The sequence below is a fragment of the Anolis carolinensis genome, chromosome 2 (genome assembly GCF_035594765.1).
Source record: "Anolis carolinensis isolate JA03-04 chromosome 2, rAnoCar3.1.pri, whole genome shotgun sequence".
Classification (NCBI taxonomy): Eukaryota; Metazoa; Chordata; class Lepidosauria; order Squamata; family Dactyloidae; genus Anolis; species Anolis carolinensis.
This window is the reverse complement of record NC_085842.1, coordinates 105220903-105243898: the sequence shown is the minus strand read 5'-3', so window position 1 is coordinate 105243898 and position 22996 is coordinate 105220903. Positions and strand designations below refer to the sequence as shown.

Sequence of the window (22996 nt, the reverse complement as noted above, 5' to 3'; positions counted from 1 at the left end):
AGCAGGTATATTGAGGGATCAGGAACAGAAGGATCCATGGGATTGCCTATGCAGGTTTTACCCTGTTCTGCAGTCTGTGCCCAGTTCAATAGGCCAAATACAAATTCACCCTAGGAACCGGAAACTGGTTAGAATGGAGAGTACAGACAGTCTTCTGATTATAGGCATCCAACTTACATATGACCCCTAGTTAAGAACTGGGGTGAGACAACAGGAAGTGAGGAAAAATCTACCCCCAGGAAGAGAAATCCACTCCTGTAAGAGTTACCATAGGGAAAAGGTATCTCCAATGAAGCTTTCTCATCAATCCTTATTTTCACAACAGCCAAATGTTTTCCAAATCCAATTTACATAGAGACAGAAAATGAGGTGAAATCTTCTGAACAGAGGCACAGACAAAAACAAATGTTGCAGGGGTGTTAATCCTTCACAGTGCTATCCAAAACTAAAAAGGAATTGACTGGAGTTACACTTCAAAATATACCTGTTCCAACTTAAAAACAAATGCAACTTAAGAACTGACCTACAGAACCTATCTTGTCTGTAACGTAGAGATTGCCTCTATGGGATCTGAGAGCCAGCATGGAGCATTTCTTTCAGTTTCAAGTTTCTGGAGTACTTCAGGGAAATAGTTAAGAGGTATTTGTCATTTACATGATGACCCCATCTCAACTTGGGATAACTGACTATTGGAAAGCACCTGCTTCCTGAGATATGGCAAAGGCTCTGAATGGGGAGAGGGGGCTTGGATTGGCAGTGGCCCTTTCACACACAGAAATCATCATTTGATGTCAGAGTTCATACTTGCACATGCAAACTTAAATTATTTCGACTTTTCCTTCAGCAAACAAATTGCAATATCAAAATGCATGTATAGTCAAGAGGATTTCTCAGAATCAATAACCATGTGTTCTGCTTTTAAAAGAAGAGTACCTGAATTGTTTTAGGGGAAGGGCTCTTGTTTCTGCTCCATAGCCCTCTCTTGTGGCATGTTACGAAGTTGAATGTTGGACTACCACTATGAGAGACTGGATGGTCTTGAACAACCTGCGCTCTCAGCCTCAGAGCAAGAAAATGGCAAACCTCCTTGGAACAAATCCTCCCAAGAAGACACTGTGAAAGGTCCACTTGAGGGTTGCCATAAGTTGAAATGCACAACAAAAATGGGATCCTAGGTAGTAGCTTTGTGATAGAGATTGTCCACTAAAAGATTTTAAAGATTTGCTTGACAGTGTGCAATACAACCAGGTTTGTTTCAAAATGAAAATGAAGAATTTGGTATTAACTTATTTTTTTGCTCACTGCAGGTTATGCGCATTGTAGACAATGTGAGACCTGATCGCCAGACAGTTATGTTCTCTGCCACCTTTCCAAGAGCCATGGAGGCTTTGGCTCGTCGAATACTAAATAAGCCAATTGAGGTCCAAGTTGGAGGACGGAGTGTTGTCTGTTCTGATGTAGAGCAGAATGTGGTAAGTTGCAATATAACTACAATCTGCTGCTTTGGCAGTCAAAAGACAGAGTTACAGGCAAAATGTATCTATTCAGAGCGGGTTCTCTTCAGGATTATGCTACAGATCAGTGAAGTCTTGATGCAAAACTACTTGGAGTTATGCTACAGAACCTTTCTAAGCTTCCAAAATGTAAATTAGGTTAAGCTTCCAAAATGGTAAGCAAGGCATAGGCAAACCTCAAGCCCTCCAGGTGTTTTGGATCTAACAACCGGTAAGCTGGCTGGGATTTCTGGGAGTTGAAGTCCAAAACACCTGGAGGGCCAAAGTTTGCCCATGCCTATGTAGTGATTATGTTTATTTTATCTTGTATGAGTGGATAGGCTGGCCCAGATGATATCTTACGGTAGGGAGTTTTCTTTCCTTACGCTGCAAACTTATTATTTGTGTTGAGAGTTGCTTACACAGCAGCATATCAAGAGTTAGAAAACTCATGTAATAGCTAACACCTTTCCTCTCACTCAGGCAGGACCTAAACATTTGTCCTAAAGCTAGCATTGCCACATTTGTGTGGAATAATGCATTTGTTTCAAGGTGGAATATGCAATTACCAGAGAGGATGATTCTCTTAGTGGCATTTTGTTGTCATTTATTGGCTATGAAAGTAGGGGCCAGTTTCTAATACGATGATATTACTTCAGGAATGGGGTTCCAGGCTTACTTCCATGGCAAATCATTTTGAAAGATTATTTTCTGAAGTAATTTGTGGTGTGCCAGGTAGTTAGTAGAGTGAAAAGTTTCAGATTCTTCTGGGCTTGCATGAATCTGAGCTGCCCTTAGACTCCTTGCTAGATGCAGCTGTTGATTTCCTGGCAAAACAGTACCCGTTTGCCTTCTAAAAATATATATAAGATGCACAGGCTAAAATGATTGAAATCCCAGTTTTACTGGGATCTACATTTTGAGAAAAACTGTTTGAAATGTTTTCTCCCTGAATTGTGTTATTCTTTCAGATTGTCATAGAAGAAGAGAACAAATTCTTGAAGCTACTTGAACTGTTAGGACACTTTCAAGAACAGGGAGCTGTCATCATCTTTGTAGATAAACAAGAACATGCTGATGGGTTGCTGAAAGATTTAATGAGAGCCTCTTATCCTTGCCTGTCACTTCATGGAGGTAGAGGACACTTTTCGGGACTTTAAAATAATTAACTAGAATAATAAAGCCTGAAGTGTTGCTTTAACATCCTTGCTACATGTTGTCCTCTGTAGGTATTGACCAGTATGACAGAGACAGTATAATCAACGATTTTAAGAGCGGAGTTTGCAAACTCCTCGTGGCCACATCTGTAGCAGCTCGAGGTCTGGATGTAAAGCATCTAATGCTTGTAATCAACTACAGCTGCCCCAATCATTACGAGGATTATGTGCATAGGGCGGGCAGGACTGGACGAGCAGGAAACAAAGTATGTAAACAATTCTTTTCTTCATTAACTTCTTAAAACTAGTCTGATTAAGATGGTATATTGTTTGTGGGATGTGAGGTTGTTTGTTGAATGCTGCAGGTGGATTCCTTTTTTAAATCAAGGGATTTAAGGTCTTTGTTTCAAATCACCAAGAAAATGATTATGTTAAATCCTCCTCCTTCCCCTGGAGCCTTCAGCACAACATAATGACTGGGTCTAGATGACTTTCCAGTCCTGTTTTTGCATATGCATGGCAGGTGGGAAAGGGGTGCCCCGACTCGGAATATAGTGGTTTCCACTGTTATACCAGCTGAATCATCATAATTGAATACTGCCCTTTGGTCTACATCAGAGTGCTCATTATGACTGGTTTATATTTTTTGAGCATTCATTCAAATTCTAAAGTAAGAACCTGTTAATTTGCTCATTTCTGCTATGTTTAGTTGTAATCTGTGACCAATCAGGTGTAAGCAAATAGTCTTTATCCTTATTTGAAAAACCTTGAGTTCAGATTTCTGGCAAGAGCAAACTGTCCCTTTAGTTTGCAATAAGTAGATACTTTGTAATCATAAGGCATATCTCAAAATGTTTCACCTGTATTTCCTATGTGCTTGTCCTTTAGAATTACGTCCACTTCTGAGCAGTACATTAATACATTTATTTATTTAAGTTTATACAGCTTTCTACATTTCCAATGCTTTTAGTGCCCAAGGCATTGCAGATATGCAGTGATCATGAGCAAAATCACCTATTTCATGCTGAACTTAGTGGGATTTCCTACTGAGTAGCAAGGCATACAATGGGGAATTTACATAAGCAAAACTACTTTTTTGGGGCAAAATAATGTTTTTCTCTTACTCTGGAATATATTTTCTTTGACCATAAGAGTTGTAGGAAAAAGGGATACGTGATGCCAATTTGCTTCCTCACGCTCATTGCATCACTGAAATAACCCCACAAATGAGTCTTCCATAAATGGAACAGAATGTTGCTTTGACAGGAGGTTCCACTCTTTTTTGTCTAAACAAAGTTCGTATTTTTTCAATTAAAGCTGTTTTTAAAAGTTAATTTTTAAAATGAGATTTCTTATATCAAAGAAAGAAAAGTCAGAATTAAAATGTTTTGAGTCCGACATAAAATAAATAAATTTCATATTCTAGTTAACTGAATAATTATTTGAATTGAATTGAATAACTAAGGCTGTAATTCTGTGGTTTCCGGGGGAGTTAGCCAACAATGTTTTTGATTTTTACCCATAAATATGATGAAAGAAATAAGACTTTCGAATTTGCAAGTCTTGACTGCTATGGCTGCTTTTTTTCAGCCTTTAAATGTCTGTAAAGGCAAAAGAGAATTCCATGGGCATACCTGAGGATCAAGAAAGGCATAGATATATGCAAAATGTGCACCCTTTCCATTTGTCCAGCACTTTTTCTTCACGTCTGCCATTGCAAGGCCAGCAGAACTGGGAGTCTTCTGATCTTCCACAGATCTGATATGACTGTCCTGTCTGATAGTGAAAAGCTAATACTTATTATATAATGCGGTTTAAAAAAAAAAAGTCAAATTCAGAATGTGTTGTATAAATTAATTAACAAAAATAGAGTCAGTAAACTTTCATTTCAATTGAGAAATACATAATATACCCCTAATACATTGTTTACAGGGATATGCATATACTTTCATCACTGAAGATCAGGCACGGTATGCTGGAGATATAATTAAAGCATTGGAGTTATCAGGTACTCCAGTTCCTTCTGAGCTGGAGAAGCTCTGGAATGATTTCAAAGATCAGCAAAAGGCTGTAAGTCACTCATTTTGGTTGTTGATTTCAATTTTTGTGTCTAAATTGCAATAATGTTTGTGTGAACATTTTTAGACATAGTTTGAATGTAGCTTTTACAAGATAGGATGCAAGGTGCTCTTCTGCAAACATTTTGTAATCCTTTACTCCATAAAACCTCCCTTCCAAATAGTCGGAATCTAATTCAGAAGGCAGTGAACCATATTCGATTTTTTTTCCTAATGTGTGTTTTTAAATAATTTAAAGACATTTTAGTACCACATCACCCCCTGCACCATTGTTTCCAGTATGCTGCATTTCGTTCTACCAGCTCATATTGCTGTATGTACATGTGCAAATAGATTGAAACATATCAGCTAAAAAGCACTGAATGCAATCGGAGCTTAAATCCCCCTTCTTTCTCCTTCTCTTCTAAAGCAGGCTTTATTAACACATGGACTAAGTTTCCCAGCATATGGCTTATTGAGTTTTTATATTTCATTCTCTTCGTGCATAGCAACACTTTTAAAAAATATGACGTGCTGCCTCCATTTTAAATGGAAGATTTTCACTGTACATATGCAAGTATTCTACACAATAAATACTGATTTATTTACAAAGAAAAAGAAATGTTTAAAATACTCAAGAAGAAATGCTTTAAAATGCAGTCTTTTAAAATGTTCTTATGTTGGAGTGATTTCTGAACAAGGATATTTCCCTATTAGGAAGGTAAGACAATTAAAAAGAGCAGTGGATTCTCTGGTAAAGGATTCAAATTTGATGAAACAGAAGAGGCTTTGGCGAATGAGCGAAAGAAACTACAAAAAGCCGCACTTGGTCTGCAGGATTCAGATGATGAGGATACAGCTGTTGATGTGAGTATAAAATTGTTTTATAGTTAATCATTCACGTAGGCTCAGGCCCTAACTATCTCCGCGATCACATCTCCCCCTATGAACAATCGGCCGGGGAGGCCCTCCTCTCGCTCCCACCACTTTCTCAAGTGCGGTTGGTGGGGACCAGGGAACGAGCCTTCTCAGCAGTGGCCCCCCGGCTCTGGAATGCACTGCCAAAGGAGATCAGGCAATCCCCTACTTTGTCCACATTTCGTAAGGAACTGAAGACCTGGTGACTTCGGCAGGTTTTTGAGTAAATTACTCTGGTATACTGCCGATCTCTGGACCTGAATATACTGTATAAGACTCATCTATCCCGAAATGGTTTATGTTAATATACTTGGCTATGGTCCCCATCCCCTTGATCAAGGTTGCTGTAAGTGTTATTTATTGCTTATTTAATTGTATATTTTTATCTGTTTTAATAATATGCTTATTATACTGTTATGTAATGCACTTGTTGTTCTTATGATTGGAAACCGCCCTGAGTCCCTTCTGGGAGATAGGGCGGTATATAAAGTTTTATTATTATATTATTATCTATATATATAAAAGAGTGATGGCATCATGGCAATTCACAAAACAACAAAAGTACAGGCCCCCCCAACCTCAAAATTTGACAACACAACCCATCATCCACGCCTCAAGGTTGATACAACAAAAAGAAAAGAAAAATAAAGTCCTAATTAGAGGGAGAGCAATAATTTTTTTTATCCAATTGCTGCCAGTTTAGAGGGCTAATCTCTGCCCACTTGGTTGCCTAGCAACCAATTCAGCTAAAGGACAGCCAGGTTTCAGTTAGGGGACAGGCAGATTTAGGCCTCACTTAGGCTTCTTCCACAGATTATCTAATTTGCACTGGATTATATGGCAGTGTAGATTCAAGGCCCTTCAACACAGCTATATAACCCATTTATAATCTTATATTATCTGCTTTGCACTGGATTATCTTGACTCCACACTACCATATAATCCACTTCAGTGTGCATTTTATACAGCTGTGAAGAAGGGGCCTCAGATAATCCAGTTCTGAGCAGATAATATAAGATTAGAAATATACAGTAGAGTCTCACTTATCCAACGTAAACAGGCCGGCAGGATAAGTGAATATGTTGGATAATAAGAAGGGATTCAGGAAAAGCCAATTAAACATCAAATTAGGTAATCGTTATACAAATTAAGCACCAAAACATCATATTATACAACAAATTTGACAGAAAAAGTAGTTCCATGCGCAGTAATGCTATGTAGTAATTACAGTAGAGTCTCACTTATCCAACACTCGCTTATCCAACGTTCTGGATTATCCAACACATTTTTGTAGTCAATGCTTTCAATATATCGTGATATTTTGGTGCTAAATTCATAAATACAGTAATTACTATATAGCATTACTGTGTACTGAACTACTTTTTCTGACAAATTTGTTGTCTAACATGATGTTTTGGTGCTTAATTTGTAAAATCATAACTTAATTTGATGTTTAATAGGGTTATCCTTAATTCCTTATTATCCAACATATTCGCTTATCCAACGTTCTGCCGGCCCGTTTATGTTGGATAAGTGAGACTCTACTGTACTGTATTTACTGTATTTAATCCAGAACATTGTATAAGCGCATGTTGGATAAGTGAGATTCTTCTTTAATATGAAATAATTACTGGGATAGAATAATGCAGAACAATATAATCTTTAAAACCAGGACAGTAAATAAACAGGGGAATTCCACACAGGAAACAATCAGGGCCAGCTAACACCTCCCAACAAAGTATTCCCATCATCAAAGTCTGGCAAATCCTGTTTTCTCAGGGCCACAGACAGTAGAAGCACATAAAATATCGCAAACAACACCACTCTGAAAACAAGGGTATTCCAGACAGGAAACAATCAGGGCCAGCTAACACCTCCCAACAAAAAATTCATTCAGGGAGGAAACAGCCAGGCTTTAAAGCTGCAAGGCCATTACATCCTAATCATTTTTCCTAATTGCAGCATTCATACTTGCCTCCAACAAACAAACAAAAAACCAATCAGAAATATTGTGTATTCACAACCTTTAGGAAATAATATCCCCTGATGGCGCAGCGTGTTAAAGCGCTGAGCTGCTGAACTTCTGGACTGAAAGGCCACAGGTTTGAATTGGGGGAGCAGAGAGAGCCCCCATTGTTAGCTCCAGCTTCTGCCAACCCAGAAGTTTGAAAACATGCAAATGTGAGTGCATCAATAGGTACTGCTCCGGCGGGAAGGTAACGCCGCTCCATGTAGTCATCCCACATGACCTTGGAGGAGTCTACGGACAACGCCGGCTCTTCAGCTAAGAAATGGAGATGAGCACCAACCTCCAGAGTAAGATACGACTGGACTTAATGTCTGGGGAAAACCTTTACCCTTGACCTTAACTACCACCAATTCCTCAATACTTTATTTCCCATACCACCAGACTTCGCCACAGCAACGCGTGGCCGGGCACAGCTAGTTAATGTATAAAATATGATTTTTTTTCTGTAATTGCAGTTCAGTTTTTAACACTTCTATGCATTATTGAATTCATAGAAAAATTTCAAATACATGGCTACAGTTTGTCTACTAAATTTCCTTTATTTACATTGATTTATTTCTGTAGATTTCTGGGAATTATTGTTTTTTTAATTATATGAAATAGTAAATATAGTTTGCACTGAATACCATTAAGGTTTTGTTACTTGTGTCCTTTCAGATGTTGCTTATTTTGGTAAATATTTCCTTACAATTCAACTTACATTGTATTTGTTTTTAATAGATTGATGAGCAGATTGAAAGCATGTTCAATTCAAAGAAAAGAGTGAAGGACATGGCATCTTCTGGTGGGACATCTAATGTTCCTGCCCCAACAGCAGGAAATGCAGAAAAATTAGAGATTGCTAAACGACTGGCATTGAAAATCAATGCACAGAAGAATCTTGGAGCCGAGGCACAAGTATTGGTCTCTTTCCAATTTAAGGTAATCTTTTTCTACATTGAAATCATTTCTATATTTATATTGAATACTTTTGCTGACTATGGCACTAGAATTCTCAATATCTGGACACCCTAAAAGGCAGAAATATTACTATAATTAAGAGGTGGGAAAAATACAGACATCTTTATATAGCTCATTGTTAATACATGTCAGGCTTGGTTTGCATTCAAACATCTGGATTTACACAATCTATGTTAAGTGTAATTCCTGCACTCGAAAAGAGTATGCATTTCTGTTCTTCTAAGAGATTGTGTATCAGCTTGTATATGCAATTGCTGTAAGAGGAATATATTTTATATCAATATAATAAAAATATTTGATGGACTAGTGCAGGCCTCTGGACTTTAGTTTTCAGAATTCCTGACTTTTGAACATGCATGTCAGGGCTTCTGGGAGATGGAGGCCCAAACACCTGGAGGACGGCAGGTTGAAGAGGCTTATACTAGTGGGTACATTAAGACATAGGTCACAGATACATATAGGTGGTCCAGATAGTTGAAATTGTATTGTGTATCTGTTTGGCAAAATTGGTTTTTGATGTGACTGTTGATGCAGAAATTAAAAGTACTTGCATCAATATCTGGACATGGTATAAAAGAAATACGGTAATTTAAATTATCCATCCTTAAAGAATGTTTAATAAACATATTATGCCTATAGCACTTGGTATTTCTGCATGAACAGATTTATTTATATGCATGGCTGTTGGCTTGTTTATTGAATATGTATGTAAGGACTTAGATTGCAGCCAATTTCCCGAATCACATGTTCATATATACATTGCATTGTTTTTCTTTTACAAATTCAATTCATATGCTTTGTGTTGTTCTATGACTGAAATAAATGATTTGGTTTGAATTCATATGCTTAGAATATTGTGGTGCATAGTGGATAGGTCAAACAAATCTTTATTTTGAGAAGCAATTGGCCCTATACTATTTTTCCATACTGTAGAAACCATTTATTGTTTGGCCAAGAACAAATTGTGTGAACAGGTCCATACCATCTCTTGTATCAGGGGCTTTGTGCCTTCCAGCCAGTGAGATATAACAGGCTCATGCCTTTCTTGGAGGTTTCGTGACCACTGTGGAAACAAGATGCCAAACTACATGAGCCTTTAGTCTGATCACACAACCTGTTCTTAAATTTAATTTTAGTAGTATTTCTTTAAAATGGAGGTGCAAACCTGCACAACAGTGGACCAGAGGTTCTTCCTCTGTAAGAATTTCAACAGGTGTCTTCATTATTTTTAAATCTTGTAACTTAAATTAGACATGATGTAGCAGCATGTATTTTTGTGTGTGTGTGTGCTATTTTCACATGCAGAGTGGAACAGATTTGAAGAGTATGTAGGTAATAAGACATGACCTCTCATCTATATTTCCTTGTAGTACTTCATGGCTTCAAAACATTGTTTTCCTTAGCTTAACTGCATACCACTAATGGGGAGGAAATGCTGGAAGCAGAGAGAAATAGCCTTGTACTATTTTTAATTTTTTTTTCAGAACAAACACATCATTTCATACTTGGGTACTTATTTGTGTGCCCACACACACACTTGTTTATCTCTCAGGTAATGATTCAAGTGGTGTTTTGTTGATGAATGAATTGTTATGAGAGCTATTCCATTGCTATGCTCTCCATAGTATGGTCCACATATTGATCTTTAATACTCACAGCACTTGTTGACACCTGCAGTGTGAATTCAGGCAGTTCTGTCAGTTATATCACAATTGGTGCCCAGCTGATAACACTATACATGGTTCCAGGCTTTACTGTGAAATATCAGGATTGCAGGGATTAGCTAATAACTATGACTCCTATGTTAGGGATGGTCTCATGTTGTGTGCTTTCAGAAAACTATCTGGGATGTCATGATAAATCAAATACCTCATTGTGTCATTTTCTTGGGATAACAGCTTTGTTTCATCTCAGCTTTTGTTTTTTCTGTACTCAGACCAGTAAGTAGCTCAGGCTAAAACAAAAATTAGCAGTTAATTGATGATATAAGCAAATGGTACATACAGAGATACCCGGCTCTGAATTTCCTATGAGCAGAACTTGTTTTGTGGCATAGGTGAAGAGGGGACCAGCAGGAACTTTTACTGTTTTTCCTTTCCCATTGCATGTTGCTGAGGTGTGTCATCATAATGATAATAATAATAATAGTAATGTTATTTCTTACCTTCCTCTTCTCATGGCTCAAGGTGGATTACAGCATAATTAAAACACATAGACATTGTACATTTTTTTTATAAATATACATATTAAAATGTATTTCTAAAAAAAATACATATTAAAATACATAGAACAGAGATTAAACACAAGACTGGGTAGGCCTACTGGAACAGATAGGTTTTTAGATAGTTTTAAAATTCTGACAGCTAATTCTGCCGTTAGAGCTGTCAGAGCTCTAACGGCAGGTCGTTTCAAAGTCTTGGGATGGCCAATGAAAAGATCCTCTGGATTGTGGTTGCCAGATGGGTTCTGACTGCTTGGAGTAGCTGCCCTCCAGAGGACCTCAGTGTTCAGAGCAGATTGTACAGAAGAAGGCTATCCTGTGTAAAGAAGTAGAGAGAACTGTCTCAAGTCACCTTATCTTCTCCTTTCCATAAGCTTTCACAGGAGGGCATGCTTGGGATCCATACCATGAAAACACAGTGAACTGAAATACTGAATTGATCATGAAAGCTGATGCTCTGAAAGTTTGTGTCTGCATATAGATATATGTGTGTGTGTAATTGTGATCTAGCTTTTGCTTCTCCCAAAGGTAATATGAGATCTAAGCCGATTGTGTACAAAATAGACCCTGCATATTTCATTTGCACAGTAGTATTTAAGATATGTTTAGTGGCCAGTTTATAAAACTAAGCCCAGATATATATATCAAGTTCTTACGTTACCTAGTACTGTGATATGTTTCTGAAAGTAAGTTGTGATTTTTATTTTAAATACCTTATAACAGGATGTGATGCAGCAAGCTACGAATGCTATCCTGAGAGGTGGCACTATTCAGGCTCCAACTGTATCGGCCAAGACCATTGCAGAACAACTGGCAGAGAAGATTAATGCCAAGCTCAATTACGTGCCGATAGAGAAACAAGAGGAGGAGAAACAGGAGGGGGGACAAAATGAATCTGTTAAGAGATATGAGGAAGAATTGGAGATCAATGATTTCCCACAGGCAAGGATTTGTTTGTTCAGTCATATTTCATTGGATTTTTATTTTGCAGGGCTGTAGTTGTAACTGTTGGTATGCACTGCATACTTAAGATTTTTGTATTGTACATATTCTTCATTGGTATATCTGTGCCTAGCATTGCTGCAGCTGTGTAGCTACTTCTGTGTAACAATTGACTTTTGGTTATGCCTGTTGCTCCTCAGTAATATTTTTGATCCAATGAGAGAATCAAACTTTCCACTGGCAAAGATATTATTACACTGAAAAAATAGTGTTTTTAAAATTTATTGTGCCTGAGTTGTTTGGTATAATTTGGCTTTTTCACATTAAAAACAGACACAAAGTGTTGTTATTATAATTGCACACAATAATAATTCTCTGGCCATTATCAAGTTGTAAAACAATTATGATATATAATCCAATATTTTGCTTTTTATCACCAAAAATGTTATTTCTGGAGAGTTTAAAACATTAAACCACATAGTACTCACCTTGGTTTTGATCTGTGTTAATTCTGTTGTGCAAAAATTTGTCAAGCCATTTTGCTTTGTGTCTTTTACATTTAATATTCAAGATTTCTCTTTTTGTTTGCAGACTGCTAGGTGGAAGGTAACATCAAAGGAAGCACTACACAGAATAAGTGAATACTCTGAAGCTGCCATTACAATCAGAGGAACATACTTTCCTCCAGGCAAAGAACCTAAGGAAGGAGAACGAAAAATTTACTTGGCTATTGAGAGTGAGTATTACTGTTCATTTTCACTAAAATATGACTTCTTGAAGCTGTGCTAGAAAAATTGATCTCAGAAGCCGTCTGGAGTAATACTAATAAAAGAGCATTCTGGCGTATCTTTGGAAACCATAATTCATCAAGTAATCATGGTAGAGCTCTCAAAATTTTGACAACTTATTTTCAGCTTTTCCACTTTCAAGCTAAAATTTTAAAGAGTAGGCTCGCTGCTAGCAAAATAAGACTTTGCTATAGCTCCCTATGCATCATTGTAGACACTTCAGATTATGATAAACTTCTGTTGATAGTCAACAAAAATGTAGAGGCCCTATTGTATGTGTGTGTATAATGTATATAATATACAATATAATTTACAATATTAATATATTGTATATACATGTAGTATTGATAATAATATAATGTAATGCAATGTAATACTAATAATAAAATATAATAATATGAATTATATATTTATTACATGTAATATTACTGGTAATATTACAGTATAGTGGTGTGTAATATACTGGTATATAATTCAAGTGTTGTGCTGTGTTATTGATATAATACACTGTATGTAAATATTATTTGTAAGCCGCTCTAAGTCTCCTTCATGGTGAGAAGGCCGGGATATAAATGTAGTAAATAAATAAATAATAAATAAATATTCCAAATGGGGAGCTTTCTAAAATTAAAAAGCTTTCTATAGCTCATCTAGATGTAATTTTGTGAAAGAGCTTTAAAAATAGTGGGAGGGTAAGCCACTACTGCTAAAAAATTTCAAAGCGAGAAAATCTAGGGCACTCCTTAAGATACTGCCAGTAAGCCTCCTGAAGTAGAGAAACTGAGGTAAGGTTGGAAACCCAAACATCTTCATGGTTCCCTTTATTGTACATGATATACAGGAATATGCAAAAGAGCCCTAATGATAAGATTGTTGAGGTAATAGGGTGTGCAGAAACTATACCACGTGGACTCTTTGCAAATATTATGTATGGATTTAGGCAACATTGACTGCACTTAAGTTAAGGTGAAATAAATATCATTTAAGCTATTTTTATACCAGAATAACACAAGTCATTAGAATTATGTTCTTGTAAAAGGATTTACTACCACCGTTTAGATTTAGATATTTTTTCTTTTCCTAACAAAAAAAGGTATCCTATCTTTTTCTATAAGAGGTGAAAATGTCATTGATACATGCTGTCGATCTATATTGGATGCAGATTTCGACACAAACACAGTTCTTGTCATTAGGTTTTAAAACTGTGTTAACTTATTATATGTCTTATGTATTTATGTTCATGTGGTATTATGTTTTAATTGCTGTATGGTTTTTAACTTACTGTATGTTTTTTGTTGTTTTGGAAATCGCTTGAGGAGATAGGGCGATATATAAATAAAGTTTTTTATCATTATTATTTATAAACACTTGTTAGAATAATAGGCTACATAGTCCACATATTATTATATTAATATTATTAAACTCTGCAAATGTATGCTTGCCCACAATGCCCTGCCTCATGTACGGAGGAGGAGTTGTTTAAAGCTACGGACAATGCGGTTGCTGTTGCCCGCTTTTGGTCCAAAACTATTTAGTTGCTTGTGATTTCCCCCCCCCCCCCCCCCATCATTTTGAAATGTATTCATTGTACAATGCTTTTGACATGAAATAAATAAATAAATTATATTAATATTAACTTGGACACAAGGTTGACCACATGGGGGCACTTCTGTGGCAAGGCGATAAACCTCTGCAGCTCTGAGTCAATGCACATGTTTCCTGATTTGTGTAATTCATGAATTGCTGTTGGGAATATCATGGTAAGGCCTTTGCCTGGCCACCCACAATGGCTTAGTGCCCTGCCAATCAGAGTCTTCAAAATTATTGCCAGGAAAGCAAGGAATAGAGCCAGGATGGCCAGAAATAAATTTTCCATCTATTTTCAGAGCACGAAAACCCTTAGTAACCTACTTGATGATACACAAAAGGAAGGGTCCAGTTACAGTAATTCAGACAACCTGTGCTTAGGAAATTAAATTTGCAATCTGCTCAACCAAAAGCTGCTTTGGCTCATTTGTTTAGCAAACAGTTGCAGCAATGTGCTACCTGGTCCACTGAGCTCTTCACCTTTTGGTAGCTTGATCTTCTAAAATATTTGCAGTGTTTCCCCAAAGCCAGGAAGAGGTTGTAAGAATTGGTAGTGGGGGCATTTTAAACTTGCACAGAACAAGCCCTGGTCTTGTCTGTATGAGTGGCAATACTTCTTTTTCTACTTTATTTGACTAATGCCCAGAACAGCAAGCTAAAATAGCTGTAAGGGGTCATTAGACATGGAAGCAGTGCAATACTATACTCAGCCCTGGAGGCATTGCTACCAGTCAAGAATTAGTGTGTTGCATATTATACCTCATTTTCCCCTGGAAGCCGTGTTTTCTTTTATTTTTTTTCTCAGTCTTACTGTGACAGGTAAAAATATGTCTTATTAATTTGGACATAAGTCCTCCTGAATTCATTGAAATTTACATCCAAGTAGCAGTTAGATCCTGTGCATAATATGCTATTCTAAGCCCACTGAAACAATAGTTTTTGGTATACTAGAGTAGGGTTGGATCATAAGTGCTGCATGCAATTACAGCTGCAAAGTGAACCAGAAAATTTACCTTAACTTTGAATTTTCTTAGAATTGTTTAGTAAACCAGGCTTCCACTTGGTCTGCCACCTGCAATAGATGATCTAGCTTACACGGTGGTTGTAAAGATTGCTGATATTATATAGTAAAAAGAGGGAGAGAGCATTATGACGGTCTCTTGCCTAAGAGTTCACTAAAGCTTAGAGATGGCTTTCCCAAAGATATTGAAGGTTTCTACTACAATGTTAAAGACTTTTAAGAATATTAGATATTGTATTGGAAGTGGGGGTTCCCGGATAATGGGAACATTACATTTGGGTGCACACTTAGTGTCACATCTCATCCATGTTGTGAACAAAGACTACGTGTAAAGCAGCTTTCAAACTTTTTTGCCTTCTTGCAAAAGGTGGTGGTGGTGTTTCTTTTGGTTGTAGCTAGAGCATGAATCCACTTTAAATCTGGTTTCTGCCTCCTGCAGAATTCTGGGGTTTGTAGTTTGGTGAGGCCCAGGGCCTGTCTGAGCTGTTTAATACCCCCTCCCTAAAGTGGATTTAAAGTGGATCCAAGCTCTAGTGTGATGAGGTCCTCATTTAGACCAAAGTTTTGAAAAGAACAATGGATAATCATTTGGACTTAAGATCTTTCCATTAATATTTACGAAATGGGTGACAATTTATTAGTAGTAAGGATGATGATATCTTTTAAAATGTTATCTTGCCTTTCAGTCCAAAAATAATTTTGCCAAAGCAGCTATCAACCACTATAAAATAACCCAACAGTAGAACGTATAAACCAAAGCAACAATATGATAGCTGAGGCCCCATCCACACTGCCTTATTTCTGGCCAGGGTATTGGCAAATCATTGTGCATATGGGATCGAGGCCTTTTTCTGATACCATCCTTTGTCTTCCTAAGAAAATCTATTGAACATATATAGATGTGCTGTACTTCTACGCCAGTTCTGGGAGCTACTTAATTCTCAAGTTTTAAGTATTTAATTTACCTAGTAACAATACAATGTAGGTATTGTTTTACAGCTTAAAAGCACTGATCTCAGTAGATTAGAAATACTTGTGCAAATAAAGTACTTTCATAGTTGTCTTGATATATTTGGAAAATACTATCTCATAATCTTGCTACTTCAAGCAGTTATAGAAGTCCAAAGAGCAAACACATTAGATAAATGTAAAAACTGTGGGTTAAAATCCAATATTTTATTGGCGGACAAAGCAGAGGTTTTCCACCCTCCAAATCAGTTTTGTGTGATGCACATGGGTTTGCAATGGAGACAGGAACTAATACACATTTTTGCTTGGAAAATATTTAAACTAAAACCTTGATCTATTAATTGCTTTAAATCTGTCTGTTTTCATTATGATTTTAATTGGCTTGTTTTACATTATTCCATCCTGATGCAGAATAAATTGTTGTGGATTATATGATACAATACACTGTAGTGCTTATTACTTATGGATGATGAAGTACGGCTTTAACATCAAACTATAAGCATTATTGGATTGTTTGAATTATTATCAACATGGCCAGCACTGAGCTTCAGTTGTTCCATGTAATGCTTGCTTCATCGCTGTGCGATGTTGACAAATGTGTATATTTTTGTGTTTTCCAACTTAAAGGTGCCAATGAATTAGCTGTACAGAAAGCAAAGGCAGAAATCACTCGGCTTATTAAAGAAGAGCTCATCAGATTGGTAAGTGAAATAAATTTTTATAATTTATGTAGGACAGTTCAAGTATTTTAAGGTACTGCTGCATTTACCCACAATAAAACCACTAGTATTTAATACTACAAACCCAGAAATATTCCAATGGATAGTGTAGACCTTTTGGATAGGTGCATTTTCACAACAAATAGGAGTAGCATTTTTTCAAGATATTTCTTTCAAAGGAGGGATCAAACATAGCTATCTTTCTTCATGGAGAATTTGGAGTGGGGGTACATGATGTATTTGAAATATGTCTTAAATTCCCACAAAGGTACACTGCATTTTCTTTTCTTGTCAATGGAAGGCTTTTTCACCAAAGTCAGTGTTAATTGTTCTGTTCGGTATTACCCGTCTTTCTAATTCACACCAACCATACAGATCTTTGGATCTGATGTTCAGCCAGTGATGAACTGATTCGCAAGACACAGGTTCACAATCAAAACACTTTATGGAGTCTTCTATCACATATCTCTTACTGTTAGACCCCTAATTTTAGCTACAGTTAATGTAGCTAAGTGGATTCCAAGTTTACCCTCGTAGTAGGAACATTGATTCAGTGGAGAGAACTGAGATCTAGAAGAGCCTTTACACAGGAAGAAAGAGGCAAGGGGTTGAATTTATATATTTATGTGATTTTTCCTTAGCTCCTAGTGCAACCTCATGTACTATTCTTGAGGTATTTCCAGCCGTCCAAACATATTTTAAGGGATGTAAAACATTCTCGTAAGGAATCTGTGCAAACCACAGTCTTCCCCCTTCATTTCATGTAGATCTTCACATAATTATACACCTAACTTATGATCTTTGGTTTCTATTTTATAATTGTATTATACATTATCAACTAAATATGACTAAGTGCATACTCATTTTTTTTCTTACAGCAAAATTCGTACCAACCAACCAACAAAGGAAGATACAAAGTTTTGTAAATATTTGAAGCAAGTCTGTGTGTGAACTCTTGTTCTGTTAATCTTTGGTATTTACAATGCTTTTATGTAAATTATGTTTTTAAAAATATTGTCATGCTGGATTTTTTTTTTACAAATCAAAAACACTTTGTGGGGATCATTTTCTGCTCACAGGAGGAGGGCATGATTAAACTGTTTTTGTTTGTATGCTTCCATTCTAAACCTACTTAATAAAATGTTCCTGCAAAAATATAGTGTAGCCTCAGTTTGAATAACATACATCAGATTTCTGAAGTTATAGTTGTTCCATGCTCCCATTATGGAGTAATGGGAAAAAGTACTTCAAAACTAAAGATGTGCTTTCCTCCCTCATTTGTTGCAAAAACCTCCCCTCCCAGAGATCATTAAGTGGTTTATGATATTCTAACACCATACAAATGGACTCTGTAAAACATGAAGATAATACTCTTAATGGACTTCGATGCATATGGGTAATAGGAAAAGGTTTTAAATGTCTGTTTATTTTTCAGCACAATGGGAAGTAACAGTTATTATTTAATAAACAACTGGTTTTAGGATTCAGCCAAAAATATGCCATTATTACTTAATGAGAGATAAAATCGTATTTCCACAACATGAGAATTCTTTTTCATCAGAAAATACAGAATTGGTTGAGTAGCTTGTGTGTATGTTTTAAATATCCCCTTCCCCCAGGCTTTCTGTGATTTGTAAATAATAAATTGATTAACCATCTCTGGTAGCGGTGGCTCCTAGTCACTTGGAATATAGTTGCCCATTTATCCATTTCTGTTTCTGGTATGCTGGGTCACTATTTGAACTCAGACAGCAGTCTAACGCTCTACAGCTCCCACTTCTGATTGGTATGCACATGAAAATACAAGGGATGATTTTTCTTGGAGCTTTGAACTTCAGTTTTTAATATATTCGAGCGCTGTTGGTGTGTATATGCAAACGTGTGGCAATAATTGGAGAAAAAAGTATTTTTGGAAATACCTTATGGGACAGTACAATGCTGTGGGGCAAAATCTAGTTTTAAAACATACCCTGTGTATTGATTCAAATAAACTGGATTCTAAATTTAATACATTTATGGAGCGTTTCTGTGGAAGGTTAGAAAAAGGAGGGCTTGTGTTGGGAGAACCATTTCTTTATCTGCAATAGGTTGGTGCTATCCAGGACAAGAAAGACAAGAGGCACCTTTTTACCTCCCCACTGTCAGCAGTCCTCTTTTTCTTTCCTGTTCCTTTGTTCGAATGAGAACATAACTATATTATACTATAATATACTAGGGATGGTGTATCCTTCCCCCAAGTATTTAGTCAGGAGATGAGGATTTTTTTTGTATTAGGCACAAAGTCTCAACCAGTCCATCCCTAGCAAACTCTTTGTCTTTTGTTCTTATTGCCTATGAGGCAGTCACAACAGTGGAATGTTACATCATTATTGACATAATATATTCCGGATAGTTTCTGACTATTAGACCATACTGTCTTGCCATGTAATATGACCATAGCTGTTTTTTATAGTTTTAAATTGATTTCAATGTGCTGTAATCATTCATTCAAGGGGTAGAAGAGTGGGGCTATTGCATACATTGATTTGATATATTTTGTTGGCAACTGCTTGATGAAAATGATGAAGCTGTTTCTCTGTATAAACATTGAAATCTGACAGTGACTGTAACTTTTAGAATTAAAACAAGTATTTGTAAAGAACAATTTCATGGTATATGTATTTTCTAACTTCCTCATAAAATAAATTAATTGTGTATTCCTTTTATGGAAACGTTAAGATGCTACAGGCTTTGATATTTTCGGTATAAGCATTTTTGCTACATTCAAGAGGCAAGTTTGATTCAAATAACCTCCAGTGATGAACCCAGGGCACAAGAACTACAATGCTAAGGATTGTATCCAACTGTATCCTCTTTGTTAGTGGGAATTTCTTTGACCCAGTGGCAGCTTCTATAAATTAAAAGGGCAGAGAAAGCAACTTTTTCCTGGTTCTCCCCTTTGCAGCCCTAGTGCTAACCTCACATCTGCAGAGTTTAGAGAGCTGGGGGTATGTGAAAGAAAGGGAAAATTTTCTTACTTTCTGCTTCATTCAATTAAATAGATTTTCAGTCAATTGAGGTTACTCAGTTCTATGCAACTCACATTTAGCAAATTTAAAATGCTTTAAGGCTGAAATTACTTCACTTGCATAAAGTATTTTCAGGTTAGAATTTCCTGACTCAGGCAAATTACGTATGTACGTATTGGTAAGTGCAGTACTGTATTTGCTGCATCAGATTTTGTTGTTATGGATAAAAGGATGTTACCATAGTGGAAAAAAACTAAGAACATAACACAGTCTGCTTTGGCTTTCAACAACTTTAAATATTAGTGCTTTGCTTATTAATTTAGTGTTATTGCTTATTAATCTATTTTACATGTAATCTCTTTATACGAAGCCTGTTAATGCAGTGTATAAAATCTGAACATCTTCAAGTAATTACTTGGGTTCTAGCTACTGATGGATTATCGGCTTGTAAACACTCCAGAAGCGACTTGCAGTTTCTCAAGTCGCTCCTGACACACAAAAAAAGCTTGTAAATACATTGAATTTACTCCATATATATTCAACTCAGATGCTAGTTCTTCTGGTTTAATCCTTGTATAACCTTTACATTTTTCATTATTACATATTTTCCACTGCTGACAAAATTATTGTTTTGTGTGGCCCTTTTTCTTAATCCTTACCTCTGCCTTGGATAGCTTGCATTCATCTCTTTGGCTGTGTTTCTTCTTTTGCATCAGCTTCCTCTTCTCATACTCTATTTAAGATTTTTTGTACCTGCTTTGCAAAACATTAACGGTATTTATCTACTCTTTCCTTTATCCAAAACTCCTTAGACATTTTACTCTTCTAACACCATTTTCCTCTGTTTTCGTCATCATCATCATTATTAATACCTCGTCTTTCTCTTGGCGGATTCAAGGCAGCTAACAATCCCACACTTAATCAAGTTTTTAAAGCGCAAAACAAAAGTTAAAAAACAAATATTAACAGTATAGTAAGATCAAAATACAATAAATACACTTAAAATAGCCTTTAAAACTCACAGCCCCCCCCCCCAATCCCACCTATACCTCCCCAAAGTCTGCCCCTTATTCTCACCTGTTTTCATCTTTTCCAACATACTTCCTATCACAGTAACACTTTGCTATTTTTTATTCTAATGACTCCTTTCCTGTATCTGTTTGAATGCTTGACTTGTTTAAATTTGTTTCTATCCGGTGATTTTTTTCCCCTTTTATTTTGTTCGCATTGTCATCATTGCAAGCCCCTCTGAGCAAAACAAACAGTGGGGGAAAAAACAGTTTTTTCCAGTCTCTAGAATCCTCCATCCATCATGACCAGTATGGGAGTTGTAATCTATTACATTTTCCAAACTGTGAATTATTTTAAATGAGCAATTTTGTGCTAACATTTTCTAATGAATTTCACTCATCCACTCTTTTACCTCCAATCCTTTCTCTGCTTTTTCTTGTCCCGAATAGTAAACCTGGCAGGACCTTGGTCATCTTATGGTTAAGCATTTAGTCTGGGGAAACCGACTTGAACTAGAACATAGAATGCTTCTTGATAGCATTTGAGCCTAATAGATAAAAGAGATGAGTGGCTGTGTTTGCTTCACATTTATTATTTAAAATATTTCTGCCCCACCTTTTTGGGCAAGTTTGCTTGCTTGCTTTTCCTAGTCACATGGCTGAAATGGAATGTGCTGCTCTTATGATTATTTTTCTTTACTAAGTTCTCTTCCAAATATGGTATCTGCTTAAACAAGTTTGTGTTCTTAAAGGCAAGGCTTTTTCTAAAAGAAATTTTGACTTCTAGTTAACCCTGGTTTATGACAGAGAATGCATTTCTGCCTAGGAATTGGGAAGAAAAACTCTGAGGATCAAATTTGGCTTGGAATACTCTATTAAAAAGTACGGTGGTTGTTTTTGCATATGGGGAACCTTACTTAAATCTCCACTTGGTAATGAAAATCACAACGTATTAGTGTAAAATTCTTATTTCATTGGGTGGCTGGGAAACTAAAACAACTGCTTTTGGGTTCCGTCAAATGTAATACACTCACACTCACAGGTGTTTTGGAGTGCAGAAAAAGTGGGAAGAAAGTGAATAAAAAACACATTTATAAAATTTGAAATAAAACCTCTTTAGGAATCTCAGAATCTCTAGGACCTAGAGATGGCTAGAGAACACTTAATCAAATCTGCCAAAATCAAACCTGCCAAAGCGGAGGCCCAACTTTTCGTTACAACAATTGCCTAATTATAATTGACGTGTTCTCTTATATTCCAGATACCAGCTTTTTTTAAAAAAAAATGTATGTTAAAAGCTACCAGAATAAACACTATTGGTAAAAATTCATACTAATAATAATACTTTATTTGTAACCGACCGCCATCTCCCTGAGGGAACTCGGAGTGATTCACATGGGGAACCGAACCCAAGAATCAACAAATAAAAAAAGAACACATTAACAGCGTATATAATTAAAACAATAAAATAAACATTCATAAAATACATCACCGGGTGTCAGAATAAAGGTGGAACTATTAAAAATTGCATGAGAAGGCAGGCATGTGCAAAAACACAAAGTAATAAAATCAGGAATAAAAATACAGTCCTGGCGATTAGGACAGTAACAATTAAGAATGGGTGGTGATAAAAACTGACCTATTGTTCAAAGGCACATTGGAACATCGAAGTCTTCAAATTTTTGCAAAATGTGGCTAGGGAGGGAGCTAATCTAATCTCGGTGGGGAGAGAGTTGGGGCCACAGCCGAAAAGGCCCTCTCCCTCATCCCACCAGACCAATCTAAAAGGTGTATATGTTTAAAACCGGTAATGGCAAACTATAAGCTTGCTAAATCTGACATTCAGTTGTGTACGGTACGATTCCTGCATTTGCAGGAAATACGTCCCTGGAGCATGGAAACAGGAACATGTGGATAACAGTGAACTCTACTGAAATGAGCAACTTTGATCAGACATTACCACAGAGTCACCCTGGAGGACAAGGCTTTGGTAACTTGATGGAGGCATAGCATTGAAGTGCTTGGAGGACTAGCAAATTCATAGGGAGGAGCTATTTCATCATATGCAGTTAGGTGAAACTATAGGTATGGATTTCCCGCCCTACAAAATACAACCC

At 36.6% G+C, this 22996-nt stretch overlaps 1 protein-coding gene and 1 long non-coding RNA gene across 4 annotated transcripts in view; one reads left to right on the top strand and one right to left on the bottom strand.

Annotated features, from left to right (window-relative positions):
- Positions 1–18869, top strand: part of ddx46 (DEAD-box helicase 46) — a 37083-nt gene extending 18214 nt beyond the window's left edge. For both annotated transcript variants that reach the window (XM_008115513.3, XM_008115512.3), the window contains 10 exons: positions 1308–1472; positions 2465–2627; positions 2723–2916; positions 4583–4720; positions 5425–5574; positions 8375–8575; positions 11559–11777; positions 12369–12513; positions 16770–16843; positions 17740–18869. In XM_008115513.3, coding sequence (XP_008113720.1) covers positions 1308–1472; positions 2465–2627; positions 2723–2916; positions 4583–4720; positions 5425–5574; positions 8375–8575; positions 11559–11777; positions 12369–12513; positions 16770–16843; positions 17740–17787 — 1497 coding nt within the window. In that variant the 3' untranslated portion in view covers positions 17788–18869. The remainder of the gene's footprint in view (positions 1–1307; positions 1473–2464; positions 2628–2722; positions 2917–4582; positions 4721–5424; positions 5575–8374; positions 8576–11558; positions 11778–12368; positions 12514–16769; positions 16844–17739) is intronic.
- LOC134296164 (uncharacterized) lies at positions 12511–21469 on the bottom strand. Of its 2 annotated transcripts, none has more exons than XR_010002745.1 (3): positions 21293–21469; positions 20529–20625; positions 12511–15224 (listed from the first exon to the last, which is right to left on the bottom strand). It is a non-coding gene; the product is annotated as an uncharacterized LOC134296164 (long non-coding RNA). The 2 variants fall into 2 exon arrangements; XR_010002744.1 differs by having other exon boundaries at positions 20529–20622.
- Between the last annotated feature and the right edge of the window lie 1527 nt (positions 21470–22996).